Source organism: Quercus suber, unplaced genomic scaffold (assembly GCF_002906115.3).
Source record: "Quercus suber isolate HL8 unplaced genomic scaffold, Cork oak 2.0 scaffold_22, whole genome shotgun sequence".
Taxonomy (NCBI): domain Eukaryota; kingdom Viridiplantae; phylum Streptophyta; class Magnoliopsida; order Fagales; family Fagaceae; genus Quercus; species Quercus suber.
The window spans coordinates 362,650-382,142 of record NW_027069487.1 but is presented as its reverse complement, the minus strand read 5'-3'; the positions used below and the strand labels follow the sequence as shown (position 1 = coordinate 382,142).

Here is a 19,493-nt window from a genome sequence, read left to right as displayed (position 1 = left end):
TAATTACAACATGCTGCTAACCTCGCAACTCAAACCCTTTCTCCCCTAGACCCCCAAGCACTTTGTGTATGGGGAGGTGCCAATTCAGCTACAAGGCATTTGGCCTATTACTTGAAAACTAAGTATATATATGTATGTGAAACCTCCTCTTAGAGACATGAATCACAACCATTATTCCCCAGCCCACAAGAATTTGTACTTGTGGAGTGATTATCACGCCAAGAGTACGTAACAATCATAATTTTTCTGGGTCCTTAAGCCCATTTGGTTTGGTAGTAATTTGGAATTAAAAAGTATGGTAAAAATTAAAAAAAAAAAAAAGAGTATATTTTGAGTATTCATAATGTAAAAAATTATGTTTGATACCATATTTTTATAACTTTTTTGAAAAAAATTGAAATCACACACTCAAGTATTTTGCATAAGTATTTTTTTTTAATTTATAACAAAAGTGTGTTTTACGTATTTTTCAACATCTTGTGGGTCCCATGGTTTTGAAATAAATTATAACTATGTCATTCAAAACTGTTACTTGAAAACTAAGTGTATATATGTGTGTGAAACCCTCTCTTAGAGACATGAATCATAATCCTTATTCCCCAACCCACAAGAATTTGTACTTGTGGAGTGATTATCACGCCAAGAGTACATAACAGTCATAATTTTTAGTACTTAAAAATTGAGAATTGTAGTTTAAATCTTTCTACCAAACGCGCCTAAGCCTTACATTTCTTAGTCGGATAAAGATTTTTACAGCTCTTTAGAGTACTCTAACACGTAGAGTAATTTAATCTGGACCATTCAATTTGTTAACCAATAACTTACGTTATAAAATGTCATTAATACACCTAGAAAAGCCTTAAATGATAATGTCATATAAGCTATTAAAAAGGAAAACAACTTTACAAGTTAGATTGTAAACGTGCCTTTTGGAAGACTAATTACTGTGGGGGATCTACCACAACGCGCAATTCAGCCACCGTATTAAAATCAGCTGTCCTATCTCTTTCATCTTCATTTTTAGCAATCAACTACTACTCGATCTCTTGATTTTTACTTTTGGAACCTAAACTTGTTACTTGACACTTCCTTCCACAGGAAATAGTTACAAACATTACGAGACATCTGTCTCTTGATTTGTCTCATTTTAAAAGAATCCTCATGTAGTTAGCCTTTACAAGTCAACACCTATGTTCTCCACTTCTCCTAAAGCAAGTTACATGAATGTTATTATCAATTTCTTCCCCTTACAAATTTTCTTATTCTAGTGGGTTCATAAAAACCCAAATCCCCATTGAAAAAAAACAAGATTCCAAGGCCAAGAGAAACACAAACCATGAAAAAAGATTGAACGGCTCTGATTTGATTTAAGAAGTTGCTAGGAAGGCTCAATAGCTTACAAAAACTCGCAATCCTTCATCAACCAAATTTAACGGGTCATCAAGTCGTTCCCTTAATAGACCATTAAACTCCAGTGATCCAAATATCATGAAAGGCTCATTTCTTACAGTCGGCCCAAGTTCTTAAACAGTTCAGCCTATGACTATTTAATGATTTATTAATTCATTTGGGGTGTGATGTGATGAGGTATTTAGTGTTCACTTGCATCCCTAAGCTCGTTTGTTTTGGAATTTGGAATTAAAAAGTATAGTAAATTTTTTTTTTAATTATATTTTGAGTATTCATAATATAAAAAGTTTGTGTTTGATACCGTATTTTTATAGCTTTTTTGAAAAAAAAAAAATTTTGAAATCACACACTCCAGTGTTTTGCATAAGTTTTTTTTTTTTTTTTTTTTTTAACAAAAGTGTATTTTTTAATGTTTTTTTAACATCTTGTGGGTCCCATAATGTTGAAATTAATTATAACTATGTCATTCAAAATTGTTACTTGAATACTAAGTGTATATATGTGTGTGAAACTCTTTTCTAAGAATATGAATCACAACCCTTATTTCCCAACCTACAAAAATTTGTACTTATGGAGTGATTATCACACCAAGAATGTGTAGCCGTCACAAGATTTTGTACTTAGTCGGATCAAGATTTTTAGATTTTTATAAAGTACTCTAATACATAGAATTCATTTAATCTAAACCATTTAATTTTCTACCTAATAACTTATATTATAAAATGATATTAATCTTCAGACAAAAATCTTCAATGATAATGTCACATTAGCTATTAAATGTGAGTTTGGCAAGTGCATTTTGCGCATTTTTCAACGGTTGCATTTTTTTTTTTTTTTTGTGGTATTGTGCCTTATTCACACGACCTACAAGTATGGAATTCAGCAAATTTTAAGTTAAAATTGGGTACTATGGTACTATTTATACATTTAAAAATTATTTTACTACAATATTTTCAGTTTTCAATTTTCAATTTTTAACAATAAGCGATATCCAAATAGGGCCTAAAAAGAAAAACAATTTTACAAGCCAGATTTTATTGTGCCTCTTGGAAGATGCAATAACTGTGTGGTATCAACCACAGGTCCACAACACGCAATTCGACCACCCTTAAAATCAGCTGTCCTATGGTCCCTCTTTCATCTTCTCTTTTAGCAATCAACTTATGGGACTCAAATGGAGGTATGGGGTTTCGACAACTAAAACAATTTAACCTGGCTCTTCTTGCTAAACAAGGGTGGAGATTTCAAGTAATGCATGATTCTTTAGCCTATCGTCTTTTCAAGGCGAGATATTTTCCCCACACAGATTTTGTTAATGCAACAATAGGAAATCACCCATCCTTTGCGTGGAGGAGTATAATGGCTGCTCAACACTTGGTGCAGCAAGGCATCCGTTGGAATGTGGGAAATGGGGAGTCTATTCGGGTATGGGGTGATAAATGGTTGCCATCTTCTTCTACCTTCAAGGTGGTGTCCCCAAAGTTGTTCATGCATGCTGATCTACGGGTAAGTGAGCTGATTTCCAATGATCCTGTGGGGTGGAAAATGCAAGTTCTTGACACCCTTTTTCTTCCCCATGAGGCAGAAAATATCAAAAGCATTCCTTTGAGCACTCATCTACCACCGGATAAGCTTATATGGGCTGCGACAACTAATGGTGTATTTAGTGTTCGTAGTGCATACAGGCTAGCAATGGAGAATTCTCAAGCTGCAAATGTTGGTTCCAGCTCTAATGGCAGGGGACTTCGAAGCTTCTGGAGACGCATTTGGAGGATACCAGTTCCTCATAAAGTACGGCACTTTACTTGGAGAGCATGCCGAGAGATCTTGCCTACGAAGATGAATTTGAAGAGGAGAAAGGTGGTGGACGTTGATAGCTGTGAGGAATGTAATGATGGCTTGGAAAGCTCGGGTCACCTGTTTTGGAGCTGTCAGAGAGCCAGACAGGTTTGGCAATGCACCAAACTCTGTTTTGCGTTTGAACCGTCGGCCATCCATTCTTTCTTTGATCTGGTATGGCACCTGATGATGAGAGAGGAGTATGATGAGGAAAAGGTGGCCACGGTGGTCACTATAGCATGGTCGATATGGGCAAACCGAAATGAAGTGCGCCATGGTGGGACAAAGAAGACGGCAGAGGCTTTGGTCAAATGGAGTGCGCAATACCTGGCAGAATACAGAAGTGCGAATACCTCAACGGAACCGGTACGGAGAAGCCAAGAGGTGAGATGGTCTCCTCCACCAACGGCAAGCTACAAAATAAACGTGGATGGAGCGGTTTTCAAAACACAAAAATCAGCAGGGGCTGGAGTCATTATCCGAGATGAACAGGGGCTGGTGGTCGCAGCTCTTAGCCAGAAGATCATTGCACCGTTGGGAGCTTTGGAGGCGGAGGCAAAGGCAGTTGAGATAGCTCTTCAGTTTGCAAGGGACGTGGGTGTTTATGATTTCATTTTGGAAGGAGATTCATTGATAATTTATAATGCTCTGTGTGGTCTTTCGCCCCCACCATCTTCGGTGGCATCAGTTATTTCTGGTGCAATTGCTCTTTGTGGGCTGTTTCGTCAGGTTGAATTTTCTCACATTCGTAGACAGGGTAATACACCAGCTCATTTATTGGCAAAACATGCTTTAGGCATTGTCGATTATATAGCATGGATGGAAGAGACACCTTGCTTCTTAATGCAAGCTCTTACCAATGATGTAACCTTTTCTATTTGAGTGGAAATAAGATTGCAATTTTCCTATCAAAAAAAAAAAAACTTATGGGACTCAAACTTCATTGTTCCTTGACTTCCTTCCACAGAAAAAAGTTACAAACATTACAAGAAATGACCCACCAAATTTCCCCTTCATTCCACTTAGATATTTTTGGGAACTAAACTTCATGTCAACTAGTCAAATTTATCTTTTTCTTTTGTTATCTTCATTTTCAGAAACAAGTAAGCAACTTCCACCAGATTTACTATTTATTTTTAGGAAGTAAAGTCCCTTTCACTGGCTGAAAAAAAAAATTAAAAAAAAAAATAAAAAATAAAAAAATTGGCCTGCATTGAATTTTCTTCATATAAAGTTACAAACAATACAAGAAAAGACGCCCCAATCCAATTGTAACCTCAAAGGAAAATAATGGTTTGAGTAAAAAACACCAACCATTCTACTTGTTGATTATAATCTTTCAACTGCTCCTTTCTATTATCAGAAATTACAGAAAAAGAGACACCTCGCTCCAATGCTAACCCAAGGATATAATGGTTTGACTAACACCAACCATTCTAAGATCAAAGCTGGATGAGATTATTTCCATTGCTTCTTTAGTTTATTTGTTAAGTACACTTTTTTTAAAATGAAATATTGTAATTTTGTATAATAAACCCATGAAAATAAACTCAATTAACTAGATAAATTTTCCTGTCACTCACATTTTAGTAGTTGGTAGGAACTACACAGACTGATAGGCACAAAGAGCTATATATGTCAAATTCTATCTCAATTGTTGTGCTTATAACCACATCTGGGATCCACCATAACGCACAATCAGGGGCGGCTCTACACTTTGTTCAGGGGTTCAAATGAACCCCTGACTTCAATTCAAAAAAAAAAAAATTTATACATATTTATAATTTTTTTTTGTTTAGTTTAATACTTTAATTTATTCTTAAAAATATTTTTGCACACCCTGACTTAAATCTTATACACCCTTACTACAAGTATTTCCAATTCTAAGAGTACGAGTAAATTTTTATGAACTGTAAGTATCATTCTTTATTATAAATTTATATTATAAGTGTGTGAGTGTGTCTAATATTAATTGTATGCATTACTTTTTGTTATAATGTTATTTGTGTGAATAATGATGGGAGTGGATGCTTGTGTGTACAGTATAAATATAATATAATTTTATATAATTTAATAATTAGGAAATATAGAGGGTTTATTATATGTGTGTATATTGTTATCATATTATAATAACTTTTTGTTATAAAGTCAAAAAAAAATTCAAGAAGAAAAATGGTAAAGTTAGTGATTGTTCAAACATTTGATTAGTTAAATAGACACGTAGTTTATTATTTTATGTATGAATGAGTGTGGTTGTATGCGCCAATAATGAATACAATACCAATGAGTTAAGTTTATTCATTTAGTTTAAAATATTTTTATAAAAACAATAACAAATTAATAGATAATAACAACTGCATAAAAGTAAAAATGTTAGACAAACTTCACAAAACAAAATGGTCATAGCTACCCACATTGGCAATAAATCAATACATATATATATATATATATATAATCAGAGACTTCATGCGAGAGAGCATAAAATTCTGCCATATGACGTACTCTATGAAGAAAATTGAAATACCCTTAAGCCACATTAGATATATGAACAAATTTAAAAGTAGAGACTCATTATTTCATTTGGTTCAATATTTCAAGACTATTTTTGTTACATTATTTATTCAATGTTTTAAGATAACTATTTATTTCATTTGGTTCAATGTTTCAAGACTTTTCATTTCCCTCACACACAAAAAACTCTTTGCATTTCCATTCACCATTTTCACTTCTACTCTTTTATATACACATGCCCATAGCCTTTCATACCCATTGCAGTATCATTTGATCGTAACCCGTATGAGTCGACTATAACCAAGGAAGGGGGCTTGTGTTTTTTATTTAGTGACGGTAGCTTACGGTTTTGATGTTGAAGTCAGACATTGTAGATTTTGTGAAGATTATGATTCGCTTAGAGTCTTTGGGTGTTTGAGATTTTGGTTTGGGAAAATTATAAATGTATTTTTTTAGAACTAAAGAAAAAGAAAAAGAAACATTCTAATTGATTATTTATGAAGTTAGCTATTTTTTTTAATAAATTTTGTTTTAGAATTCATAATTTGTTGTTTCTTTGTAAGTTTATTTTACTGTTATTTTGTGCGGTATGAGCGATAGTGATAAAAACAAAAATAAATGGTGATTTAAAAGTTTTTTTCATTTTTTTTTTAAAGGATACGAAAGCCCAACTAAAGACAATTGAATTTTGATAAATGAATGTGTTTTTAAAAAATTTCACTTTGTTTAATCACGTTCTCTTTTTGTTAATACTTACAAATAATTTCCTTAATTTCATTGAGATAATTAATTGGGTGTTTGTGATCAAGGTCTCCATATTTGGTTATGAGAATAAAGTGGTTGAAAATGTGTTTGGCAAGTTGCTGAAATTTATGTAATTTTAGGATATAAAGTATTATATACTTTAAATTCTTATTTGTAGATTTCAAAATCATTTGATCAGTTTGAAAAATAAAATCTACTTTTAATAGTAAATATTATAATATATTATAATCTTACAATGTTATACAATTTTTTTAAAAGAAAATATGAATTAAGAAAATCAAGTTTCAAAATTAACAATATTGTGGGCAAACATAAATATTAAAAAAAAATAAGTATTAATTATTATATGTAGATTATAATATACATAAAAATTATTTCAAATGAAATTGTAAAGTAGTCCGTGCATTGCGCGGGATATCATCTAGTTACTCATAATAAACTATCATGTAACAATTCAAAATTTGAAAAGTTGTAGAAGGAAATTGTAAAATTTCACCCTTTTTTTTTTTTTGTCAATAACTTGATGTATTCAAGTTCTCATTTTATTAAAAAAAAAAAATTAATTTAAGTTTCTTAATGATCTCTTAAACAAAATTTCTAGAACTGCCACTGCGCGCAATTATTCATTGAAATCAATTCAATGGTTCACATTTGATTCACACCTATAGGGCAGTAAAAGGACCTTTCAGTTTCCACTACACTTGTTTACCAAAAAAAAAAAAAAAAGTTTCAACCACACTCATTAAAAGCAAAAGAGGAAGTACTTTGAAAGTCTCTACAAAAACAAAAAAACACTTCCACAGATCACATTTCTTCTCACTCTCTGTTGGTTCTCTTGTTTGCATTCTCTTGCCTTTGGTTTTTCACCACTCGCGTCTTTTGCAAAGAAGAAAGCATGGTCGGGGCTTTGGTGGGTGGAGCATGTCTCTCTGCATTCCTTCAGGTGGCGTTTGACAGACTGGCTTCTCGTGATTTCCGAGACTTTCTCAAGGGAAGGAAAGACATTGATGGATCACTAAAAAAGTTGAAGATGTTGCTGAGGTCTGCTAATGTGGTGCTCGTTGATGCGGAGGACAACCAATATACAAACCCAGATGTGAAAGAGTGGCTGGACGATCTTCAAGATGCTGTTTATGATGCGGACGACCTTCTAGATGAGATTGCCTTGCGGTGCAAGTTACAAGCTGAGTCTCAAACAGGCACTAGTGAGGTATGGAACTTCATCACTGCTTTTGTTGATTCATTTGACAAAGAAATACCATTTAAGCTAGAAAAGATTCTGGCAGACTTAGATAGTATTATAGATCAAATGGGTATTCTTTGTCTGAAAAAGGATATCGTTGGAGTAAAATTATCATCACTGCCCTCACAAACAAAAACTTCTTGCCTCGAAACATGTGATGTGATTGGTAGAGATATGGATAAAGAAGAGATATTTAAATTGTGGCAATCAGATGTTGCAAGTAAGATATGTGTTGTGCCCATAGTGGGTATGGGTGGGATCGGTAAAACAACACTTGCCCAGTTTGTATTCAATGACGAAAAAGTTAAAAAGAGTTTTGACCTTAAAGCATGGGTTTGTGTTTCAGAAAATTTTGATAATCTTGAGATATTAAAAGCTATTTCTGAGGGGATCAATGGTACGGCTAGTAACTTTCAGTACTTGCAATCGTTGGAAATTGAAATTCAAAAGACTTTAAAAGGGAAGAAATTTTTTCTTGTTTTAGATGATGTTTGGAATGAAAATTATGGTGTCTGGGACAATTTCATTAAAGTTTTTAAATGTGAGGCACAAGAGGTTAAGATCATTGTTACTACACGAAGTGAAAAAGTTGCAAGAGTAGTCACGTTTTCAACTCATTATTTTCTAAATGAACTCTCAAATGAGGATTGTATGAAAATATTTGTTCATTCTGCATTTGGAAATAGAAATCCCAATGAATTTCCACACCTGTTGGAAATTGGTAAAGAGATTGTTGAAAAGTGTAGAGGCTTGCCATTGGCTGCAAAAACACTTGGGGGTTCATTGCGTTCAAATTTTAATCAAAATGATTGGATTAAGATTTGGAAGAGTCATATTTGGGATTTACCAGATGCCAAAAGTAATATCTTTCCGGCATTAAGACTGAGCTATCATTACATCCCATCACATCTAAAGCGATGCTTTGCTTATTGCTCAATTTTCCCAAAAGATTATGAATTTGAAAAGGAGGAGTTGATCCTTTTGTGGATGGCAGAAGGTTTATTGCAGCAACCCAAAGAAGCTAGGTGTATAGAATTAGAAGAAATAGGTGAAGAATACTTTAATGATTTAGTATCAAGGTCATTTTTTCAACAATCAAGTAAGTCTAAATCATGTTTTTTAATGCATGATCTTATCAATGACTTAGCAAAATCTATATGTGGGAAATTTTGTTTCCGATTAGAGGAGAGTAATGAGTCCAATGAAATAACAAAAGAGACACGTCATTTGTCATATTACAAAGCTGGCTTTTATGTCTCTAAGGAATTTGAGATCCCTTCAGAAGCTAAGGGTTTGCGAACCTTATTGGTAAAAAGCCACTTACCAACTTGGATTTTTGAATATAAAAACATAGTGAAGATAGATCTTAATTTGTTTCAGAATTTTAAGTGCTTACGAGTGTTATCATTGTATGGTGCATGCATAAAGGAGTTACCAATTACTGTTGATAACTTGATACATCTACGTTATTTAAACATTTGTAACACTGGGATCAAAGACTTGCCCGATTCTTTATGTAACTTGTATAATTTGCAAACCTTGATATTGTCATCGTACATCACCAAGTTGCCTGCCAACACAAGTAAACTATTCAACTTGCGCCACCTAGATAATAGTGAAGCCAATATGGAAGAGATGCCCCCTCATATGGGTAAAATGAAAAATCTCAGAAAATTATATGTTTTTTATGTGAGCAAACATGATGATGGGTCCAATATTAAAGAGTTGGGGGAGCTTCAGCATCTTTCTGGAAAATTATCTCTGTTGAACTTGGAAAATGTTCAATGCATTGATAAAGACACTAAGGAGGTTATATTAAAGAACAAGCAAGATTTATCTGAGTTGAAGTTGGAATGGGAACACGGTCATGGCATTAAAGATTCAGAAAAGGAAATAATTTTGCTCGAGCAGTTGTGTCCCTGCACAAACTTAAATTCTCTCACCATCACTAATTATAAGGGTACAAGCTTTCCAAAATGGTTAGGAGACTCGTCATTCTCTAAAATGGTGTTCATAAAGCTTCGTAATTGCTTCTCCTTGCCTCCGCTTGGACAGCTACCTGGCCTCAAGAGCCTTATAATTGAATGTTTTAGGGAAATATCAAGTGTGGGCCCTGAGTTCTACGGGAATACAATAAACCCGTTCAGAGCCCTTGAGTATTTATCATTTGAAAATATGCCAGAGTGGCAGGAGTGGGTTTTATTTAATGGGGAAGTTTTCACTTGTCTTCGAGAACTTTATATTAAAGATTGTCCCAAGCTAAGTGGGGGCCTGCCTGTTCAACTTCCCTCTTTGACCAAACTTAATATTAGAAAGTGTAAGCAGCTTGTTGCTTCGCTTCCTAACTCTCCAGCTCTCCATGAATTAGTATGCACGGGAAAAATACAGATTCCAAGTGGTCATGACTATCAATCACTTAAAAGTGTGTTCATATAGGGCGGCGGTGATTCAATTTTGTCATTTCCACTAGAATTTGCTTCCCTCACTTGCTTGGAATTCTGTGGGTGCCCTGATTTAGTTTCCTTTCCCAGCAGAGAGGACTGTGCGCTCCAAATTTGTCTCATATTATAATCCATGACTGCAGAAACTTAGTGTCATTGCCTGAAGGGATGCACACCCTCCTCCCATCTCTCGTGCGTTTGGAACTGCGATGGTGTCCAGAACTTGAATCGTTTCCCGAGAAACTCATTTCCCGTCGCATGGAATTGGGATTGCAAGGTCTTCACTCTCTCAGAAGTTTCACAATTTCTGATCATCGCAAAGAATTGGAGTCCTTTCCAGAGGAGGCGTTGCTGCCTCCTAATCTTACCGATTTCGCCATCGGTATTTTACCATATCTAAAATCGCTCAATGGTAAGGGGTTTCAACCCCTTACCTCTCTTAAACACTTGACGATTTGGGACTGCAATAATCTTGACGGCTTACTAGAAGATGTTTTGCCCACCTCTCTTTATCAGCTAGAGATCTATAATTGCCGTTTGTTGAAAGAACGGTACGGAAACGAGAAAGGGGAGGGCCGGGTCAAGATTGCCCACATCCCCAGAATATCCATACGTTGATTGAGCTATGAGTCAGAAGAACGCAAGACTTTTGCAGGAATGTTTAACCCAAGGTAATGCAATTTTTCAAGAATATGTATTTGATGATTAGTACATTTGTTTTATAAGTTTAGAGTATTTTAACAATCAAAGAAACAAAAACTACCAATCAATCTGTTTAATGAATTGGAAAAAAAAAAATTATAGAAATTGTTCCTTCAAATTATTTGAATAAAGTTTTAGAGGATAAAATAACCAATGGATAATGTATAGTAGTAAAAAAAATATTAATTGGTTTTATAATAATTTGCTCAAGGTATGTCTTTTATGGTTATAAATGCTTTATCCTAAGCTCTACAGACCATATATCATGATATTGATATCACAATTTTAGTATTAGATGTTTTAGTTTTTTTTTTTTTTTTTAATTAATTTATAGAAAATCTTCACGGCATCCAGAAAAACGTTCAAATATATATATATATATATATATTCCATAATTAAAAAAAAAAAAAAAAAAAAAAAACTCACCTCTTTCTTCGAGATTTGTACAAACGGTTTACTACCGTTTATTTTTTTGCTTTTTTGTTTTCAAGATTTATTCTCAAAGTTTTCTAACCTTCTATTGTTACTGGTACTTGGAGGTTGGCCCTGAGAGCATTTATTGTTTAATTTTGATCAAGACAGGACTTTCCAAGAGCAATGGAGAAAATAACCACAAGTGGTCCGCATTGTCAGCATTGAAATTTGATTGAAAGGAAATCATTTCCTTTAAAAAAAAAAAATCATGTATGAACCAAGATCTTGAAATTTCTTCAACTTCATTATTTCTTTGTGAAATGTCAAGCAAATGATTTGAGATAATAATTTTGTTCCTTTTGCACATAATTCTTGAATTCAAATTATATTTTCTAAACCTTGCCATATGCTTGACAAGAGGAGGTTGGGAAATTCAGGAGAAACCTATCATATCATTGAAAGAGTATTGGTGGTGGTAGCATTCCAAATCTCACCAGGTACTCCATCCCAGTTTCCACTAGATTAACCCTTCATTTATGCATTTCCAAGTTTCAAATCCTTTGAATCTTTTTGCTTTTTTTTTTTTTGTATTTTTTTTTTTCAAAAAGATTAAGAAATAATAGGCATCAACTTAACTTTCTGGTAGTACTCGCTAAAAATTTTCCTCACCATCACTAGTCCTAATATTTTATTTTGTGCAACACATGAACAAGGCTAATGTTCTGGCTTTCTCAGCTCACCACCAACAAATGCCCATATTTGGCTGTGGAGGGGTTTGGTATCTTATCTACTAATGAATAAATTTGAGCAATCCTAGGTAACATTGCAAGAGATTTTTAGAGACAGATCTTCCTGTATGCTTCTTCTGATTAGTCCCAGGTAAAAATCCTTCAATTTTCAAATAGAAGCATATACAAGTGCAATTCTGATGTTGAATTTTAAAAAAGTGAAGCAGTAGTTCTAATGAGAACTATGTGGGCTTGCAAGTCATGGAGATAAAATCCATTCTGAACAGATCATGAACCAAATACGAGCCAAGCTCATTTATTTCAAACCATTGCTTTGGTTTATCATTATTTTAAAAATAGAAAAGCATTTTTGAATAAATCCTTTGTTTGTTAAAGAATTTCTTCTTCAATTTTACAAACCAATCTTTGGCAAATTTTGGTGCTTGATAATGCTGAGTTATATCCCATCAGAAACTTACAACAGAGTTTAAAAATTTTTTGATTTCCAAAGCATTTGAATGTAAATATCCATGTTCCAAAGTGAATTATCAATGCATTTCAGAAAATGAAAATAGTGCATTTATTTATCATATTTTAATAAAGTGGGGGTAAGGGAATGAAATATTGTATATTTTCTTATTTTCAACTTAGGAATGGTATGTTTTATATTTTGCATGCCCAGTTTAATCCAAATAACATCATCAGATGCAACAAACACACTGCTTGTGGATGGGTGGGGGCTTTTAAGAATCAAACACACTACCTGTGGACGGATTTGGGCTCATAAGACTCTCTTCAAGATTTTGGTATTGGTGGTGGACATGAAGATTTGATGTCCTAGCCAGAGGAAAAGTTGCTACTTTTGTTTTTCCTCTTCCTGACTACAAACAGCTCATAGGTTCAGCAAGTCACTCCTCTTACCATGGTTGCTTTCGTCACCACTAGGAACTGTCCAACTCTCTTTTTCACATCAAGAATATTATATCATCTTATGCTATGACAATGGTGTCTGAAAGAGACTATTAGACTAAGAAAGCTGGCTGTTGACCCAAGATTGCTCAGCTCTTGTTCCTTGAAAAATCAAGGCCATTCTTTAGGCTCTTATGTTCTCTCCAACCGGAAGGTGCTCTGTGATTTTTAGGTTCATTCAATCGATTTATTTGTTTATAAACATTCAAAGATTTATGTCTCATGGGGTAAACTTTGGACCTCTATCAAACATCTTTGCAAACTCTTCTCTCAGTGTACAATTATACAATGAAGAGCAATGGAGAGACTCGGGCCTCAACACCTCGATTTGATAAAAATTGTAAAAATGGTCATTTTCATGCTTAAGAACATTATGGAAGTGACAATTTGTATTTGTAAGCTTTTATATAGCTAAGAACATTAAGTGTGAAGAGCTTTGAGCACACTTGTGTGGGCTCTAACATATGCGTTTAGTCCTAATTATGTTTTATTAACAAGTTATTCTTGTCATTAGTATTTGATGTAGGACTTTACTAACGTTCAAAGTGTAAACCCAACACGGTGTTACGTCTAGTTGGTAACACCTATCTTATTCTAAAACATTGGCACTATTCAAATCAAATGAACATGTAATATCATAAACATGGGGCAGATGGGGTTTTAAGGAGGCGTAATGCTTTGTATTATCCAGGGAAAAAGAAAGAAAATAAATGAGATGAACAAGAATTATTTCACAAAATAGTTATTAGAATTATAAACCAACTAATTGCTAACCCGTGTGATGCATGGTAAAATTACTGATAATGAAACCTAAAGAAACATTGGATTATTTTCTTATTCAACACAAATCTAAAGAGACATTAGGTTATTTTATTTTTCAATTTTTCCATTGTACTTTTATAGGTTGTCAATAGAACCTATTGAGGTGGTATGTATTAAGAAATTAAAATACAAAATATTGTGGATAAAGTTTGGTTATAATCACCTGTAATGATTGTATGGTTTGTCTTCTCAAAAAATAATTTAAGTATGGTTTAGTAAGTCATGTGCATTATACATGACAACGATACTTGTGAAGTTTAAAGGAACTTGTGAAGTTTCTATTTTGATATTATCCTAGATGTCAGGCTAAACTCTTCTTCCCCATAGACTCTATAATTAAACTCATGTTTTGCAGTAAATTACATTATACCCTTGTACACTTCACTGGAGGAACATTCAGTTCAATCTGATGGTTGTATCCCAATTTGAGAAATGACAGGCGTCCTGTAAGCTTCGGCTCTAGCTTTGTACCCGACAACCACAATCTTAAGAAAGTAAAAATATATATATATATATATATACACATACATAATTAAGTGATTGTTTCACTCTAATTCTAATGAAAGCCATATATATATATATATATATATAGAACATTAGCCAAAGGAATCACAAATTATAACAAAAAAAGTGTTTTATGTTTTTGGATTTGAAGAAGTTTTATTGAAACAACAATGTTAGGACATATGTAAATCATGTTAGGAACATATGTCATTATAGAATTGGCTAATCTTTTGACAAAACGCACTTTACTTATAGTTAAGTAGATCTAGGATGTGTTTAATGCTTCAAGGAACAAGGTTTCAAGTTCAAGTGTTAAAACCATGCAAGTCTGTCCAAGAATCAAGTAAAGAAGTACTGGAATTTAAAGTTCGACAGCTAGTATCTATCGAGGTTTAAAAAGCTATTTCAGCGCGAGGCTCGATAGCTGCTCGATAGATAGGTTATCTGTCGAGACTTATGAAAATCAGTTTTTCAAATCTGATTTCTTTCCAATCCGTGTATAAATGTTTGGGCTTTCTTTTCTCACAACCCTAAACATATATAAGGATTGTTTTAAGGGCCGTCATTGGTTGCACAATTGCGGGAGTGTGAAGTAAAGTTTTGTTCATGCAAATTGTGACTGGAGACAGAATTTTCCCTAGTTCATCTTTCTCTTGAAGAAGCTGCTGTGTTTGTACGTTGTTAAGTTTTATGACCAAGGAACTTCGTGATCTTCATCGTATTGATGAATTGAAGAACTTTGCAGCCAAAATCCTTTTCAAGTTGGTGATTAAGTTGCGTACTAGGATCCACACATCTATTGGTTAGTCACGTACTAGGAGCCGTGCATTAAAATGAGAGATTGTCACTACAGAACAAGTCCAATTAGGTATTGGGGTAAGGGTTCAACTGTATGTTAGTATAAGATACTGAGATTCCTTTACTTGTAAACACTTGTTGTGATAATAGTGGATTCTCAGGAGTGGTGACCTTAAAATCACTTGGTGGGGTTTTTACCGTGTAGATTTTCCTCATTCGTAAACAAATCACTGTGTCAATTTATTTTCCGTTGCATATTTACTTAGTTGGTGATTTGTTTGTGCTACCACACATATTGTATGTTAATCTGATTAATTAATCAACTTGGCTAATTAATTGGTTAATTCATCACAAGAAGTCAATACATTCTTGGCCTATCAAGTGTTATTAGAGCAAGCACACTCTGATTAGGTTTTAATCTTTGTTGTGTGATCCATTGACCCCTGTTTGTCATGGATAGAGGACGGTCTCTTATTATACCTCCTTTGTTTGATGGTACTAACTATGCATACTGGAAAGTATGCATAAGAGCTTTCTTGCAGTCTTTAGATTAAAAAGTGTGGCAAGCTGTGAAGATAGGCTGGACCAAGCCGAAGGAAGCACTGGCCGATTAGAATGATGCTAAGATCAAGGCGGCAAACTTCAACAGCAGGGTATTGAATGCTTTATTCAATGCAGTCACGAATGAGGAGTTCAAGAAGATATCCTCTACTGAAATAGCAAAGGAAGTATGGACCATCCTTTAGACAACCTATGAGGGAACTAAGGCTGTCAAGATGAAGGAGGATAAGTCATTCGATGAGTTCTATGCCAAGCTCAAGGACATAGTGAACTCAACCTTTAATCTTGGGGAAACCATTCCAGAACCCAAGATTGTTAGAAAGATGCTTAGATCTCTACCCGAGAGATTTCATGCCAAGATCACCGCAATTGAGGAATCAAAGAATATTGACAAAATTCCTTTGACAGAACTAGTTGGCAATCTACAAACCTATGAGTTGGGTGTGATGCCCTAATTTGATTGATTGTGTGATGTGTGTGGGTGTGTGATGAGTCTCACATCGGGTATTTACTGGGTAAATTTGGGCTTTATTAACAACTACAAGAAACTTCAATTGTGACTAGTCCTTTTAAGGTATAGCGCAGATATAGCTAGCGCTTTTCCTTAGGTCGTTACATATTATATCAGAGCTAGCCCAGTAACCCCGTGTGGGCTCAGAGACATTACCCACAAATTGGGCTCTAACGAGGACACTAAGGATTTAAGTGGGGGAGATTGTGATGCCCCAATTTGATTGATTGTGTGATATGTGTATATGTGTGATGAGTCACACATCGGGTATTTACTGGGTAGATCTGAGCTTTATTAACAAATACAAGGAGCTTCAATTATGACTAGTCCTTTTAAGGTATAGCACAGATGTGGCTAGCGCTTTTCCTTGGGTCGTTACATTGGGTTTGTCTAGGATCAAAAAATCGAGCAAGAGCAAGAGCATGGCACTGAAGACCAAGAGCATTGACACGAATGAGTCTTCGAACGATGAAGATTCTAAAATGAAGTCCTACATCACAAGGCAATTTAAGAAGTTCATGAAGAATGCCAATGGAAAGGGCTTTGACAAGGACCGTAGGCAATCTAGTTCTTTTCAGTTTAAGAGCCAAGACTAAGGGAAGAATGATGCTAAGGATGGCAATCAGTACATTGTTCCCTCAAGACCAAAGTGCTTTGGGGGTCAAGACTTTGGTCACATGAAACAAGAGTTCCTTACATATCTCAAGACCATTGGGAAGAACAAGGCACTTGCTGCTTCTTTGAGCAACCCCGAACTTGAGGATGATTTGAAAAATGAGGATGATGGAATCCTAAATGCCATCACTGCCACTATAAATCCTACTGATGGGATTGTTGAAGATGTGGATAATGAAGAGGACTTGGTGGATTCTAAGTTCGAGAAAATGGACGATCAAGATGATATCCATATAGCCTATGAAAAGTTGTATAAGATTTCTAAGAAGCAATAGAAACTATATAGGTTGGCTACCAAGAAGCTGAGTGATTTGGAACTTAACTGAGAAGAGTTTTTAACAAAGTTTGATGAAGCCAATCAGACCATTGAGTTTGCGTTACTTCTATGTTTTGCTTTATTGCTTTGAGTCACTTTAGTTTTTATGCTATGCTTTGGTTAACATGTTTTTGTTTTCTTGTTTTCATTTTTGCTTTATTTTGTTTTCATAAATTAAAAAAAAAAATTGAAAAATCAGAAAATACAAAAACAATGTGTGTTTTGTGTACATTGATACTTGTGTACCTTGGATGGCCATTGAAACAAAGTTTTCTAAACGTTGTATCTTTTGTAGCTTAGATGAGCATCTCTATACACAACTAAGCAAGTGAGCTTTATAGCTCGTGTTTATGATGAGTAAGGTTAAGTAATCACTTGTACTTAACACTCGTATCACTCTTTTTTATGGGAATTGTTAGGACATATGTGTTTTCACTTGTTAAGAACATATGTCACTTATTTATGTAAATTGGCTAATCCTTTGACAAAATGCACTCTACTTGTAATTGGGTAGTTCTAAGTGTTTTTAATACTTCAAGAAACAAGGTTTCAAGGTCAAGTGTTGAAGTCATCAAGCCTGTCCAAGAAAAAGCAAGCTAAAGTGCAATTTCATTAAAGCTCGATACCTTCTCGATAGCTACCTCGACACCTGCTATCCGTCGAGATTTAATATTTCAGATTTTCCAATCTGATTTTCTTGGGATCCGTGAATATGATTTTGGGCCTTCTTTTCTTCTAACCCTAAACATATAAAAGGATTGTTTTAAGAGCCGTCAAGTTGTACACAAGTTGCAAAACATTGAGCAATCTCTGTTCAAGCAAATTGTGATCAAAAGACAAAGTTCTTGACCTAGTTCATCTTCTTTCAAGAAGTTGCTGTGTATTTGCACCAAAAAGTTTTGTAACCAAGCATCTTCCTGATCTTCATCGCGTAGGATGAACTGAAGAACTTTACAGCCAACCTCTTCTCCTTAGTTGGTGTTTAGAAGTCGCGTATTGGGATCCACGCATTGGTTAGTCACATACTTGGGAGCCGTGCATCAAAGGTGGGAACTGTCGCTACAAATCAAGTCTAATTAGGTATTGGGGTAAGGGTTCAACTGTAGGTTGGTAAGGTACTTGGGATTCCTTTACTTGTAACCGCTTGATTTGATAATAGTAGAGTTTCGGGAGTGGTGACCTGAAAATTACCTAGTGGGGTTTTTGCCGTTAGGGTTTTCCCCATTCGTAAACAAATCACCGTGTTATTTAATTTCCGCTGCATATTTAGTTTTTCGTGATTTGTTTGTGCTTCCATGCAATTGCATGATTAATTGATTAATTAACAACTTGGCTAATTAATTAATTAGGTTTAATCACAATAAGTCATTCAGATTGTGGTCTATCAAGTGGTATCAGAGCGGGCACACTCTGATTAGGTTTAATCTTTGCTGTGGTGATCCATTGACCCCTGTTTGTCATGGATAGAGGACAGTCATTAATCATACCTTCTTTATTTGATAGCACTAACTATGCATAGTGAAAAGTACACATGAGAGCTTTCTTGCAGTCTTTAGATGAGAAGGTGTGGCAAGCTGTAGAGATTGGCTAGACTAAGCCAAAAGAAGAACCGGCCGATTGGGATGATGCAAAAATCAAGGTGGCTAACTTCAACAGTAGAGCGTTAAATGCCCTATTTAGCGCAGTCACCAATGAGGAGTTCAAGAAGATATCCTCAACTGAAACTGCTAAGGAGGCTTGGACCATCCTCCAAACAACCTATGAAAGAACAAAGGCTGTCAAAGATTCAAAACTTCAGAGGCTCACTACTAGCTTTGAAGAAATTAAGATGGAGGAGGATGAGTCGTTTGATGAGTTCTATGCCAAGCTCAAGGACATAGTGAACTCAGCCTTCAATCTTAGGGAAATCATCCCTGAACCCAAAGTTGTAAGGAAGGTGCTCAGATCTCTACCTGAGAGATTCCATGCCAAGATTACGGCAATAGAAGAATTAAAGGATATTGACAAGATTCCTTTGACTGAGCTGGTTGGAAACTTGCAGACCTATGAGCTAGGACTATCCAGGATTGGCAAAACTGGTAAAAGCAAGAGCATGGCCTTGAAGGCAAAGAGCAGTGATACAGATGAGTCTTCCGATGATGAAGATTCCAAGATGAAGTCCTATATTATAAGGCAGTTCAAGAAATTTATGAAGAATGCCAATGGGAGGAACTTCGACAAGGACCACAGACAATCCAGTTCTTCTTAGTTCAAGAGTCAAGACAAAGGGAATAAAGATGCTAAG

General features: G+C 34.8%; 2 protein-coding genes and 1 non-coding gene across 4 annotated transcripts; all 3 read left to right on the top strand.

Moving 5' to 3' along the window:
• Positions 1-7,420: 7,420 nt before the first annotated feature.
• Positions 7,421-10,204, top strand: LOC112031794 (putative disease resistance RPP13-like protein 1). Its single transcript, XM_065764823.1, has one exon. The coding sequence runs from the start codon at positions 7,421-7,423 to the stop codon at positions 10,202-10,204; it is 2,784 nt and encodes a 927-aa protein (XP_065620895.1).
• Positions 10,205-10,377: 173 nt separating this feature from the next.
• On the top strand, positions 10,378-10,827 carry LOC112031782 (putative disease resistance protein At3g14460). The gene has a single exon (XM_065764819.1). The coding sequence runs from the start codon at positions 10,378-10,380 to the stop codon at positions 10,825-10,827; it is 450 nt and encodes a 149-aa protein (XP_065620891.1).
• Positions 10,828-11,342: 515 nt separating this feature from the next.
• On the top strand, positions 11,343-13,483 carry LOC111987801 (uncharacterized). Of its 2 annotated transcripts, none has more exons than XR_010625298.1 (2): positions 11,343-11,822; positions 12,759-13,483. It is a non-coding gene; the product is annotated as an uncharacterized LOC111987801 (transcript). The 2 variants fall into 2 exon arrangements; XR_010625301.1 differs by having other exon boundaries at positions 11,343-12,204.
• The last annotated feature ends 6,010 nt before the right edge of the window (positions 13,484-19,493 follow it).

Bases quoted from the DNA above. Each gene is read 5' to 3' on its own strand.
- LOC112031794 (XM_065764823.1), top strand. From the start codon at position 7,421: ATGGTCGGGGCTTTGGTGGGTGGAGCATGTCTCTCTGCATTCCTTCAG.
- LOC112031782 (XM_065764819.1), top strand. From the start codon at position 10,378: ATGCACACCCTCCTCCCATCTCTCGTGCGTTTGGAACTGCGATGGTGT.